At 42.6% G+C, this 13,745-nt stretch overlaps 1 protein-coding gene across 3 annotated transcripts in view; it reads left to right on the top strand.

Annotated features, from left to right (window-relative positions):
- The first annotated feature begins 2,711 nt into the window (after window positions 1-2,711).
- Window positions 2,712-13,745, top strand: part of myh11a (myosin, heavy chain 11a, smooth muscle) — a 32,794-nt gene continuing 21,760 nt past the window's right edge. For all 3 annotated transcript variants that reach the window (XM_031563901.2, XM_031563900.2, XM_031563902.2), the window contains exons 1-4: window positions 2,712-2,855; window positions 7,538-7,902; window positions 8,178-8,334; window positions 11,392-11,419. In XM_031563901.2, the coding sequence (XP_031419761.1) occupies window positions 7,561-7,902; window positions 8,178-8,334; window positions 11,392-11,419 (527 nt within the window). In that variant the 5' untranslated portion in view covers window positions 2,712-2,855; window positions 7,538-7,560. The remainder of the gene's footprint in view (window positions 2,856-7,537; window positions 7,903-8,177; window positions 8,335-11,391; window positions 11,420-13,745) is intronic.

Genomic DNA, 13,745 nt, shown 5'->3' with positions numbered 1-13,745 from the left:
AACTTGCACTTCAGCTGTTACATTCCTGCACTTCTTTTTCCTTTCTAGGTCGTTTTTCTAATTCTTATGTAGAGTAGTATTTATTGTTACACCATGTTCTTTATTGCTCTTAGCTTGACTGTTCTCTCCATTGTACGTTGCTTTGGACAAAAGCGTCTGCTAAATGACTAAATGTAAATGTAAATGAATAGGCTCTCTTTCTATGTGGTTGTCAAATACCAGACACCTGAACAATCAGACCTAAGCAAGGCCACTCAGCCTCTCACAGAGTGGTTTAATGGTTTTATGTGCAGAGGTTGGATTTACCCTTGCCCTTCTGGAGTCATTAGTCATTAATCACAGTGAATCCCATGAAATGAAACACCATGATTCTTTCTGTGTTTTCTGCTATTATAGCTCAGGAAATATCTCATCACACACATAAGTGTATAATACACATGCTCATTCCTGTTTGTTAGTAATATATGAATACTGTCTTTAAACTCTCTAGCAGTCTTTTACAACACCTCATATGGTCAAAAGGAAAAGTCCTGGCTAGTGCTGCTAGTTATGTCTAGAACTGAACAGACAGGCAGAACTAGCATTGGCCACTGATTCAAATAGCTTTATTGACTTCACTCTATTAACTTAACCTGACAGCTTCACTGTCTCTTCATAGCACGTTTAGACAAGGAGCAATGTAATAAGCTCCATGCAACTAAAGCAGCATTTCTACTGAATAAGTAATCAGATCAACATGTAATTGCATATGTAGCAGTACATTGCCTACTACCACTCTTCCCACTGCATCTTCTACAGTATCTGTTGTATCTGAGTCCAGGGTGTGACTCCTTCAGGGGATTCTTTATCGTCATGGAGAGAAATGTACCCACGGAGCTTCTGGAGACGAGCCGATGACCTGTGCCTGTGCATTCCTGCACTCCTGCCCCCCAGCCCTCATGCTTTTTCCACCAATGCTGAAAGTGGGATGGCAGAGTTCATGTCCTCAAAAAAGGAGTTGGTCAGCAATAGTGATGTCGTAGGCAAGGCACAACTTTAAATGCGAATATAAGTGACAGGTCAGTTACTGGAGATGTTACATGAATAGTTTGTGGAAAAGAACAAGAAGACTTCATTAACTTTTAGGCCTGTGAGAGATAAGCTGTAGATGAAGCTGATGGTCTCTCTCATATAACCATGTGTTAGTTTATGTACACCTAATTCATTTAGGATAAATATTTATGTATATCTTGCTTACATACAGTGGATCCCGTGATTCTCCCACTCACTTTAGCAAAGACGGCTCAGATTATACATTTATTTGACATGAATGTCTTGCATGAGGTAATTGTAATGCAAGCTTTTAGTGCTTAATATACCAGAAACCAACCTGAATGTCGTCAGACCAGCTGACGGTTTACATATGAATGTTGGAACACATCATCTGTACCAATGACACTTGTGATTTTACAGCAGAAAGCATTTAATAGGGAGTTTGAGTAAATAATTCGAAGTTAGCCGTATGCGAGTGGTAGCCTGTTCAACAATGCTATTGCTGGTGCACCATATAAAGTCACTTGGTCGTGTGGGCTAGCCCTTCCAATGCAGAATGCTCCTGAGATTCCTGGCAGACCCCACTGGCCTTATATGGCACAACACAGCCAGTGCAGGGACCGTGCATCTCCCTCCTCTCTTGTTCCTGGCTATCTCTCACTCTCTCTTTCTCTCTCTAACTCCTCCTGTCCATTTCTAGGTTACGGGTCTCTCCCATCCTGTCTTCACGCCCCATCCACATGTTGTTCTTGATACTGACCAGAGACGGGGTTCTCTTTCCAAACCCCTTTTTGTCCTCTTGGACATCTCCACCTCAGCCACTGTCATGTAGTTTGTGAGCATACCAGTCTCTCCTTGTTCCCTGGAAACATCAAGCATTGCCAGCGAGATTTATTGGACAAAATAGGAGGTTGTCCTTATATAGGAAGCTCCACTGGAGAGGAAAGGAGAGCTTTGGGAATGTGCTTAGAGGGGTGGATGTGGAAGAATGCGATGTGCGTAAAAGACAGGGGACACAACTAGGCTTGTGGGATTTGCCTCCCTGAAACATATGTAATCTAGGAAGTCTCCATCACGCCCACTCATCTCCCCTGACAATCTCTCTCTCTCTCTCTCTCTCTCTCTCAGCTGGGATCCCTACTTTGACAAGCCACAGTATGTCCTTTTCAGTGTGAGGACTTGGAGATCTTAGTTAGGGTATTCATAAAAGTTACAGTGACTGACTCTTCTTGTTGTGACGCATTCATGCCTGGAGCTTCCCTGTGTATCTCAGTGGCGGTCCAACTGCAGTCTTAATAAAGTTTAGATGTTTTAGAGGTTAGAGGGTTTGTTTGCTGTCACATTGCCCCCTGGGAACTTAACAAGTTAATCTGTTCCCATCATGATAAAGTGTTTCCATCGTGATAAAGTGTTTCCATCGTGATAAAGTGTTTCACGAGATGTCTTCATGATCCAACCCTTCTCTCGTTTGACTTGTCAAGTCTACATCATATAGTTCATTGGTCAGAGGTACCGTGCGTGAGGTGCTTGGCATGTCAATAGATAATTCACTGGAACTCAGGTTCCAGGGAAGTTCTTTCTGCGGAGGGTTTTTAAAGCGGATGTTTGACACGCCGTCAGCATCTAGTGCGATAAAAACCTATATCGGAGGAGGTACCGTGCTAGCGGCCCCTCCCTCCAATTCTGCAGCGTACTTTAAATGTCCTTCTGATGACACCTGGCTAATTTGGACTGTTCGTCTTTGGAGTACCTCGTCGACTTGGGACTCTCCAAACCCTAACTTTCCAAACCCAACCCCCCGTTGATAATCAGCCGCAATTCATGTAAGTGCAATTGTTTAATGTTATTGGTTTTTATCGCTTATGGAATTTAGACTGTAGTCGACAGGAGCGAATTTTAATATGGAATATTTGCATGGTTTCTGAAATTACGCACTATATGCCAAATTGATTATCAAGTTGTGAGGTGATTTTTCTAATATGCCATATTTAGTTAGGTTAGCAATTAATAGTTATCAACTAGCTTCATTTGATGAACGTCTCGGATTCATTTTCATAACCCTGTAAGGCTACCTGGTGCATTTGGCATGTATAATCTGTTTTGGCACGATGTGCACTATACGTTTTGAGAGCATGTACGCTAGGCTATGTGATGTACGATGAACATGACTAAGCCTAAAACATCTCTAAGACTAAGGCTCAACGAGGATACTGTTCTTTAGACTTGGATACGTCAGATTTGAGCCTTAAATAGCCTAATAATATCAGTTCTCTGGCTAAAATACATCATGCTTTCCTATGCGCACACGTTCTGCCTTCAGAGATACATTGGTGACTTTGAGCGCCTGTGCGCAGTTTTCTATCTCTACTAAGTGACATCTACAGTGAAGGAAACTGCGGGTGTGTGACCTTACAGTAAACGGGGAAGAAACTCTAACGCTAACCAGACGTCTTCCTGTTTTCCACATATGGTTGTCTAATGTTACTCTTCAGTTTAACTTCGTGGTAAGTCATTTGAATAGACAGCGATTGTAGTCATCAACACAGCAACCTGCACAATAGGAATAAGTGCTGTCGCTTTATAAAGGTCAGATATTTAGCAGACGCTTTATCCAGAGAAACGTAAATATCTATGAATAAACTAATCAAACTAAAATAAGCAATGTAGTGTTGAAGATACCATTTTTATTTGCAGATATTGCAGCTGCGTGTGTGTGTGTGTGTGTGTGCGCGCATGCTAGTGCATGTTCAGTGCAAGTGAACAGAGTGGGAAGACTGTATGACAGTACAGAGCTCTAACCAGCCTGTCTGCATCTTTATGTTGAATTCAAAGGTGAATGCTCAGCTCTATGAGCTGCTTACAAGTGTATAGTCAGAAGACCAATAGAATTCACATTAACATAAGAAACTGGAAGTGCGCAAGTGAAGCTACCACATCACACGCACGAGACAGTTTCGCTGCTAGTCTTGTTAGAGTGACAGTTGACAGAAACATGGTTTGTGTACAACGGCTGTGAAATCATTTTTCCTGAGGATCTAGTCTTGATCAAGACAGTCCTATGTTCGAGGGTGGCACCTAATCATGTGCTGGTGGATTGTTAAGTAGTTTGCAGCCCCTATCTTTAGGCGGCACTATCTAGCTGTGTGCTTTGTCTCGTCTAATGATTTAACACAATTCTGAAGTCATCTGCCCAAAGCCCAGTATTATCACAAAAAACAGGAGTCAGGCTAGCTTTGACCATTACTCTATTATTCCAGGTGAAGACACCAACAGAGAACAAACACATTCCAAAACCATGTAACATTTTATTTCCTTGAGCCTAATGTCACTCCATTATCTGTAAAGTCATTAGTCTTGGCCATTTTCATCCTGGCATTACAGCAATTAAGTACCCCTTAAAAGCACATGAGAGATTTTTGTTTTTGTGAGAGCAGGGTGAGGTTGGGGGTGGGGGTGGGGGTTGCGGTGGTTTTCACAGGCCCAGGGGTCATTGCGCCATTCCTGCAAATTGGGAGGTCACATGATGCTCTGGGCAACAGGCCCATTTTACAAACCAATGACCCCCCTGTTCACTTTTTTCCCTTAACAGTTTACTTCAGTAATGAAAGATCTCGTATCAAGCTGAAGTTAGCCGCAATGCTGGAGTGTTTAATAGTGCTTCTGAATTCTAGTGTTGAATTTCAGCTTGAGTGAAAGGTTAAAGCATTTTGCAATTGATGAAAATAGGATTAGTTTTAGAATGGGATGAGATACAATAAGATGGGGATAACATCCTCCTGGAGATTGTTTATATCCACCAGCATGGGTCAACGAGCAGAAGTACATAACACAGGAAACTCCAGTGTTTCATTAAAATCGAAAGGTCTTCGGCCCTCTGAGCCTGGGAATCTCTTTCGAATGAGTTGTAGCCACTTAACTCCATGTGAACCGTCAACTCTGAATCTCTATCTCAGGAAGGACGAGCATTCGAGCGTTCTCTCAAATTCTGTTTCATTCTTTCAATCTTCTTAAAAATAGCTGGGGCAAATTCAATCAAACAATTTGGCCACCAAACTAAAAGTAGTCTAATGGCACTGCAAGATGGAGCTGCAAGATGGAGTTGCAAGCTTCATTTTGTTCATTTGTTTATTTTTAGGGGCACATCCTAGGTTTTACTCATTCCATATTTGGAGTCCCTTAATGGAGTCCCTTGATCCCTGGATGATTAGGAGCTGAATGGTACTTCGCTGCTGTTATCTCATAATAAAACTAAGACCATTCCTCACTAACAAATCCCTCACTGACGCCAAGGCATATCATTTATATTACGAGCTGCTCTCTGCACTCTAATGACAATGCAGACCAAACAGTTGACTTTTGAGACTGTCTTGGCAATCCTCACAATGATCTCCCTAGAGTCCCCCACTTGTCAACAAACTGTCGTTCTGTCAGAACCAGCTGAAACATCTGTCTTCGGCGTGCGATGAGAAAGAACAAAGCTCTCTGTAGTACACATATCAAAAGCATGACAGGGATAGAGAGCGTATCTGAGCTGGTACCTACAGTGAATGCAGTTGATACGACAGATAATTAACTGATATTTGATTTAAATCAGGCACTCTTCTGGTAATGTTGGAAAAATGTGTTGATCAGGATCCTTTATCTTAACTTTAATATGTTATATTTCTGCGGAAAGGTGTCTAACTTAGGGAACCTCTGCCCACGACCTGTACTGTATATGGTTGTACATTGGTTGTTTGGGAGTTGTGCATGGGTTCTGCCGTTCTCATGGCCTCTTAAGGCTGCATAGTCTGTTGAGTCACACATTGTTGCATGCCTGTCCTCTCATCTCTGATGTTCTGCCCACATCAGACAGCCGTTTCTCTCCTTTTCAATATATATTTATTGAAAGTGAAGCCTAATATTTACCCGCATGATCTGCCCCTGTGGGAGTACTCAGAATGCGGAATTATGCTTTCCTAGAAAGGATTTGAGGCTTCCCATGAGAAATGGATGTTTATTTATACACACTCCACTGGGCTGGCAAAGTCTGGAAATATTGTCTATATAAGTCATTCACACTTGTTGATCAGAACTATGCTGCCATTGACTAAGATGTACTTACTGAATGAAGAATCCTTATTGAAATGTTGTCGCTTTTATTTTAATGTTGTGGACTGTATGGAGTACAACTGATATTACTGACATTTGAGACTTTTTAACATAGAATGATGCATTGAAGTGAACAATTCTATAACGTTGTTGGCATGCTCTAATTTTTCACACCAAACAACTGCAACTTGTTGAAAAATACTTGCAGGTAGCCTCTCTCTGAAGCTTGCCACCAAACACCAGAGGACAGAGGAATAGGGGGAAAGAAGCAAGACCCCTCTAGACACCCCCCGCCCCCCCCTAACATATCCCCACTCTGTGTTATCATTGTGGAGTAATCTGCGAGTGTAGCTGGAGACATACTATTCCCTATAAGGCCTTTGTTTGGGAGCCTTCTTGCCTTGCTGTTTAGGTCCGCAGAAACAAGTCCACTGCAGGGAAGGTGCCCTTATATGGTCAATGCTGCAGGGAATCAGCCCTGTGCAGCAAAGGGAAAGCAGAAGACCTAGACCTAGAGTTGAAGAAAAAAAACTTTGTTGCCATAGCAATTATCATGCCATTATGGACTCTATGCTTGGCTTTAACTAAAATGTGTGTTGTAAATGCTTTTATGCTGTGATGAGATCATTTCATCTTTACCCGAGAATTCCCTTCATGAATTCCCTGCTGCAAAAGGATTACGATCCCTTGGGATTTTTGGCGGTGTAAACTGTATATGTATATATGTGTGCGTGTTTATGTGTGAAATACAGACAGAAAGAAACTGCTTGGATTGAATTAAAATGTCTTCTTGGTAAAGTTAAAGTTGAATCAATGTATTGAGTTAGGCATTGCACATGGCATATAGAGCATATGTATCACCACTGTCTGGAACATAGTGTAAAGCACTGGAAGCACATTGGGACTTGTTTACATCATCAGGGTCATAGACGCATGCAGTGAATGTGTCTGCATTACACGACTAGTCTGGAAAGTACACATCAATGATGTATATTACCCTGGCTTTACTAAATCATATATTCAAGTGGGCTCACATTGTTTTCTTATACGTAGCTGCATATGAACCATATAGGGTAACAAAGATGATAGCAATTGATTTTGTTCTCCCATTTGAACTAATTAACCACTTAATGTTTCATCTGCAATTGCAAAGAACACCTTGGTCCAGTATGGTTCAGAGGGAATGGAATCCTTCCTGTGCATCAACATCTAGAGTCTGGAGTAAAGCGTCTTTGAGAACTGTGAAAAGCGTCCAGACAGAACCAAACGATTCAACATCTAGAGTCCCAGACAGAACCAAACGATTCCACATCTAGAGTCCCAGACAGAACTAAACGATTCAGCACGTGAGCAGTTCCATAATTTGCTGGCATGAGCTCCTAACTGAGTTGAAATAATCTGTTCCTTTTGACAGACCTCCCCACCCAACAATCCAAGATGTCTAAGAAGGCACTGAGTGAGGAGGAAAAGTTCCTCTACCTGGATAAAGACTTCATCAACAGTCCCGTAGCACAGGCCGACTGGGCAGCCAAGAAGCTGGTGTGGGTGCCCTCGGAGAAGAATGGCTTCGATGCGGCCAGCATCCAGGAAGAACATGGCGAAGACGTTCTGGTGGTGTTGGCAGACAATGCCAAGAAGGTGACGATCAACAAGGATGACATCCAGAGGATGAACCCGCCCAAGTTCAGCAAGGTGGAGGACATGGCGGAGCTCACCCACCTGAACGAGGCCTCTGTGCTGCATAACCTGAGGGAGCGCTACTTCTCCGGCCTGATCTACGTGAGTGTGTGCTCTGTCTAAGGCGACGCCGTCTCTCACCGCCATGAAACAAACAGAAACAAGAGAAATTAATAACAAGTAATGTTAACAAGTAATGTTAATCAATTACCCAGTCGTAGTCTTGTTCATTATGATAGCTTGCTAGGCTAACATGGCCATTGTATGCAATGTGGTGTGCATTGTTATGAACCTGTGCCGTGGAATGCTTTTGCATGTGAAGTCCATCAACTATATGCACGGGGTAATGCGACTGGAATACTTCTCTTTCTCCACAGACCTACTCTGGCCTCTTCTGTGTGGTGGTGAATCCCTACAAAATGCTGCCCATCTACTCAGAGAAAATCATTGAAATGTACAAAGGGAAGAAACGGCACGAGGTTCCTCCTCACATCTACTCCATCTCCGATAATGCCTACAGAAACATGATGCAAAGTAAGGCCTATATTTACTGCTTCTTTGGTTTCATTATTAACATAAAGATTGATGCAATTATATATTAGAATATACCACTGGATGTGTATGTTATTTAAGGTCAGTGCTGTTTTCTCCTCTTTGGGATCATGGAATCAGTTAACACTAATCACAATGTGTTCATGACATCTATCTGCATAAGAGCTGCAGCTGCTACATAACTGCTGTCCTCCTTAATATGAATTCCCCTTAATAGTTAACAGGGCTTAATGCAACAAGTGCTGACTTCTTGAGAGAACTTTTAAGGCAGGAAGACCTCTTTAAAAGTGATTTGTGCTTTGTTGAAGTGCCATATGACAGCTCAGAGAGCTGGAAGTGGTTTGTGTTTGGGTACATTTGTATGTGTGAATGTGCTTGCAAGAGAGGGGGAGGGGGGGGGTGGCTGTCAGGACTAGATGAAAGATATATCACTCTACCAGCTGTTAAACTTGTAAGCAGCCTCTTGTCACCCTTCTGGAGCTCATTTGACGCTGAGGCCTGTCATGGCTCTTCAGTGGCACGTGCTGATGCACCATTCTACACGACCTCTGCTGATGCTAATGACCCTGCGAGATGCTAATGCTTCATGGTCCTTTTATTAACCCCTGTGCAACTATGCGCCCACCACCATATGGTGCAATGGGATGGACATTGATGTCTAAATGCCTTGTGGTTTTGCCTTTGCTGGGTTCTCAAAGGGGGGGAGGCAGTGAGTTCCCACAAGCTTTTAAGCTGCGCTCCCAGTCATGCCCACTTGACCCTGCAGGACATTAGAAGGTTCCGGATCTCCCATAGGAATCGAAATGAAAATAGAGGGCCACAAGTATGTACGCTTGCAACCATCCATACATGACTGCATGTGATTCATCTATAGCTGTAAATCAGTGTTCGTGATGGTTACATGAAGGGCTTTGATCTAACATCGGGCTTTTTTTCACAACAACTACAGACAGAACATGGTGGGAATGAACGGCATCAAAATGATGACCAGATGGCGGTTAATTCTGACAAGTGATCTGTCAATTCAATAATGTTCTAATTTTATCGTGTAGTATAGTTGCTAGATTTAGCTATTAATGTAACCGCTTGTAATGGGTTATAATGGCTAGCTTTTTTGTTGTAGAGCCACAATTCTGTTGCTTCTGTTGCCAATGCAGATAAAACTGTGAGAGGAAAAGGGATGTGAGAACAGCCTCTATTGAACACACCATTTTTTTTCTGGTGGAAAAGCTTCTAGTATGTATTTATCAGAACCAGCTGAAGAAAATGACCTCATCCTTTTAAGGTCCCTCAAGTTGCAGTTGGGTGACCTGCTATGCTCACAGTTACACTGATGTTAAAGCAATAGAAGCATACTGATTTCATTAAAACTCTCTCATTAAAACAGAGATACTCGGGCCATCAAAAGCCATGGGACTTGGATTGCCATTGAAAGCAATTTTATGATAATAAAAGGGGGTTGAAAAAACATGAATTGGCTATTATTTAAAACAGTATGGACCTTTCATCTAAACTGTTCTGGTGTTTACACAGTCTTTTCATTTACTGATAACGGTAGCAATCATTTTATCACATTACAAAATTGCCATCATGAACTGGTAATTGGATTGGTGCAGAACAGCTTGTCATAGACACATCATTCACACATTTCATGGTTGGTTTTTCACACATCCACTATCACAGGAAACAGTAAAGCTGACACATGTCTTTGAGGTCACGCTCACTGTGGCGGTGCAGAACTGAAGTAAGCAATCATCGTCTGCCTGACGGACGAGAGCACCGAGGCCAGAGACAGTGCCAGTCAGATCCTCTCAGATGAGCAGCCATGGTGGCAAGGCAAAGACGCCGTCCTCCCTGTGGGAAGAGCTGCATTCCTTCAGGAGGGCTTAGGGATGATTATGCTTTGAAGTCCAGTGAAATCCCCATGCTTGACTGGGTGTTGCCCATGTCATAATTTGAGATGAGGCGAGGTCATATGGGAGGATGGGAGTGCAGGGGGGGCTTGTTATTTCATCCGTGGCTCTCTCCTCTTGGGCATAGTGTGCTAGTCACTATCCAGCTCTTTTCTCAAGGTGCATGAAAAGGGGACAGTTGAATTTACGCTGGAAAAGAAGTTTAGACATTACGGTATATGGGCAGCATGTAGGCTACATTTTGTGTTTTAAGTGCCAAATTACAGTTACTCCAGTTAGACTTAGATTTGATGAATATTTGACTGTTTGTATTTCATGTATCACATGCTGATAGATCTATATTTGGTTATGCAGCTTGTTACAACACGTGGGTTTGTCACCAGCATTTAGAGTTCCTGCTTAGTACAATTTCAGCACTCTTTAAAGGCCTCCATCCTCTGGCTGGAAGGCTGTCTCCCATCACTGTGTTTGGATCTGTTATGGATATGCTCAGGAGTCCTGGTTGCCCAGGCTTGTGCCTTAATTAGGAAGAAAGCAAAGGAACAAGCTGCATGTTGTGTGTGGACCCAAGCCCAGAGTCAGACAGAGGCCAAGATGAGCAACAGCTCCCCGTCTGTTTGCTGAGGGACTGGTTCACAAGAGCTGGTTTTCTATATGCACTATCACTGGCGAATCTACGTCATTCAGATTCAGCCTAAAACAGAACCACCACCATGTGTGCTTGATGCTAACTGTACATCAAATGAATGGACATTCCTGGGGCTTTAGGAAGGGGTCATGTTTAGATTGAGGCCAAATCCAAAGTCCTCGCTTGATAATTGATCCAATGAGGGCCAAGTGGCTTTCCTCACGATTGAACACCTCCAGATCACCCCTGGCTTCTCAGACTGAGGAGACTGTTTCACATTGTCCTTAAATGGAGCTGTGTGACTCTTTGCTCTTTGAGGTATTTCCACACAAGCCTGATTTGTGTGTTGTCTCATTGTAGAGGTTGTTGCAGTTTTATCAGTTCAATCACCTTTTTGAAACCCCAAAGAGTAACTTCATACTGTATTTCATTTTGTGTTTGGGAAGAGCAGTGATGGTAATGGCCACTAATCCGTGCTTCTTTATTATCTCCACACAGATCGTGAAGACCAGTCTATTCTCTGCACGTAAGTTACAATACAGATGTATTCATAACATCATAACATCCATAACATCATTAACCCGTAGGTACCATATCCAACGTGTGTAATGGATTTGTAAATGCACTGTGAGTGCGCCTGTGATTCCTATGCATTTCATGTTGATTTATTATTTCATTTTTTGAAAGTAATGTCAGTGTGGGAAATAACATTAGTGCAGGCCACACATTTATGAGAAAGAGAGCCTCTGATTGGCCAGTGAGACTGCAGCTGGTATTTGAGTTTTGTAAGAGTCGCTGGCTCTGTAAGAGTGGGAACTGCTCAGCAGAGGCCTGAGGGTCAGCTCTCTTTAGAATCAGCCTACTCACAGGAAGTGTGCCCTCTGTACCGATGCTAAAACCAGATTAGTGTGTGTTTGGGGCTCATTTCGGATTGTTTGTTTGTCTCAAACAATCTTTGCGAATACTGTCAATTTCTGGGGAATCCTCCCTGCCAGGGTGGGTTAAGTATCCATGTTAACCGTAAATGCCTTACATAAAGTTCCTTTTAACGTGGGGCGGTGTGTCACTGACACTAAAACACATGGTACAGCATGTTTGTCAAAGGCACATTCATGTCACCTCATCACTGATATGTCATAGAATAGAATAGAAAAGCCTTTATTGTCATTGTATTCGCATACAACGAAATTTTGAGTGCTGCTCCTGTTTGTGCGACGAGGAACAACATATAACACAACAACAACATATAACACAACAATAGTACACCTAGCTAAAAACAGTACAAATAGCTTAACAATATATATATATATATATATATGTATATTAATCCACCAAGCCTTCACGCTATTTTGGAATATAGAATCTAGTGTGGAGCACTAGGGTTGTGCATCTCTGTGTGAGGCTTAAAGCACATTTCCTGTTCAGCGTCTAGTGAGCGCAACAGAGGAAATGACAGGCGCTCCTGATTGTCTCTGTTCTGAGCCGATGGATGTCTGGATACGCCAGCATTCTCTGATCACATCAGAGCACTTCCGTAATGGTTCCAGCCATTTCCTTTGGTCTTATTTAGAGAGATCGCTGTCATTTTCCTGTTTGTTTGGTGGGGCAATCATATCTTAGTGAAACTTTTTTCACCATTCTGCATTTATTCGACATCTTGGAACAGTAAAACTGTTTCGTTAGGGCACCCCTATTCTGGAATGTTCTCTTAGAGCCAGAACGAGAGAATGAAATCATTGAACAACTATAGAAACATGGGAACAGACGATGATCTTGCGTCACTACAGCACTGCAAAAAAACTAGGAGGGTAACACTACTCCTATACTGTGCTTTGTGAGAGCTTACGTAACGCTAAAGTAAACATGAACTGAGCGAGGCAGAAATTCCTCTAAATCGTTTGTGTCCGTTAATGGGTGCACTTATCTGTTTGGGCAGGAGGCCAAGAAATAAAATATCAATACTTTCATCCTTCACATTACTTCCTTTACGAATGTTATTTGTCATCAGAGAACATAAACAGTGCAGAACTGTTTACAAGGAGCATCATGTCCTGGCAGAAGTAGCGTTTCATTTTTTTTACATTGAGACGGTGGGCCCTAATCGCATTGACAGGCAACGAGCAAAGCAACAAGCAGTCCGTCACGCATGAACTAAAAGCTATCGTTTGGCGTGCGAGATCACTGCGCTGATCCGCCCGTGTCTGCGCTTAAGATCTTGCTCATGGTAATAAATTACATGATTTTTGCCAAGTTATGTAATAAGCTTCAGTTCATGTGTGGTGGTCTTTGCTTGTTCCCAGTTGCCCTTCTATGAGATTAAGGCCCAGTGTGTCATAGAATGACACCAAAGTCAAATAGAACAGTGACTTTTAAGCGAATAACTAAATGGAGTCTTTAACATCTGCCGGGATATCAGAGGAAAACTAAAAAATCTGAAGAAAAGATCCCCACAATGCTATATGTTGCTGCGGTATGTGCCAGGCTAACAGACGTGAGCTAGTTACCCCAGATGATGATCTGTGGATCAGTGTCTCCAGCCCTAATCCCGATGGTAACCTTCATGAGGGAGAGCAGTCCCTGTGCCCAGGGTAGTCATTAAGCTTGACCCAAAAGCATACTCAGTGCTTTGGTCAGTCCTTTTGGCTTTCAGCTCCTTTCATGGCATGTTATGAGGGTCATTTTTAGATGATGTCGTTTGGTTACACGAATAGCAGACCGGGGGTATACCTCTGATGCCATCCAGTAAATTCAACCAATTGTAAACAGTTTGGCACGGCGGTATTAACACTGATTGGACGGCTAGTGCTGACAGAAGTTCTTGCGCATGTGAACATGTGCACACGATAAAACAA

This window comes from Clupea harengus, chromosome 26 (genome assembly GCF_900700415.2).
Source record: "Clupea harengus chromosome 26, Ch_v2.0.2, whole genome shotgun sequence".
NCBI lineage: Eukaryota > Metazoa > Chordata > Actinopteri > Clupeiformes > Clupeidae > Clupea > Clupea harengus.
This window is presented reverse-complemented; position numbering and strand designations above follow the sequence as displayed.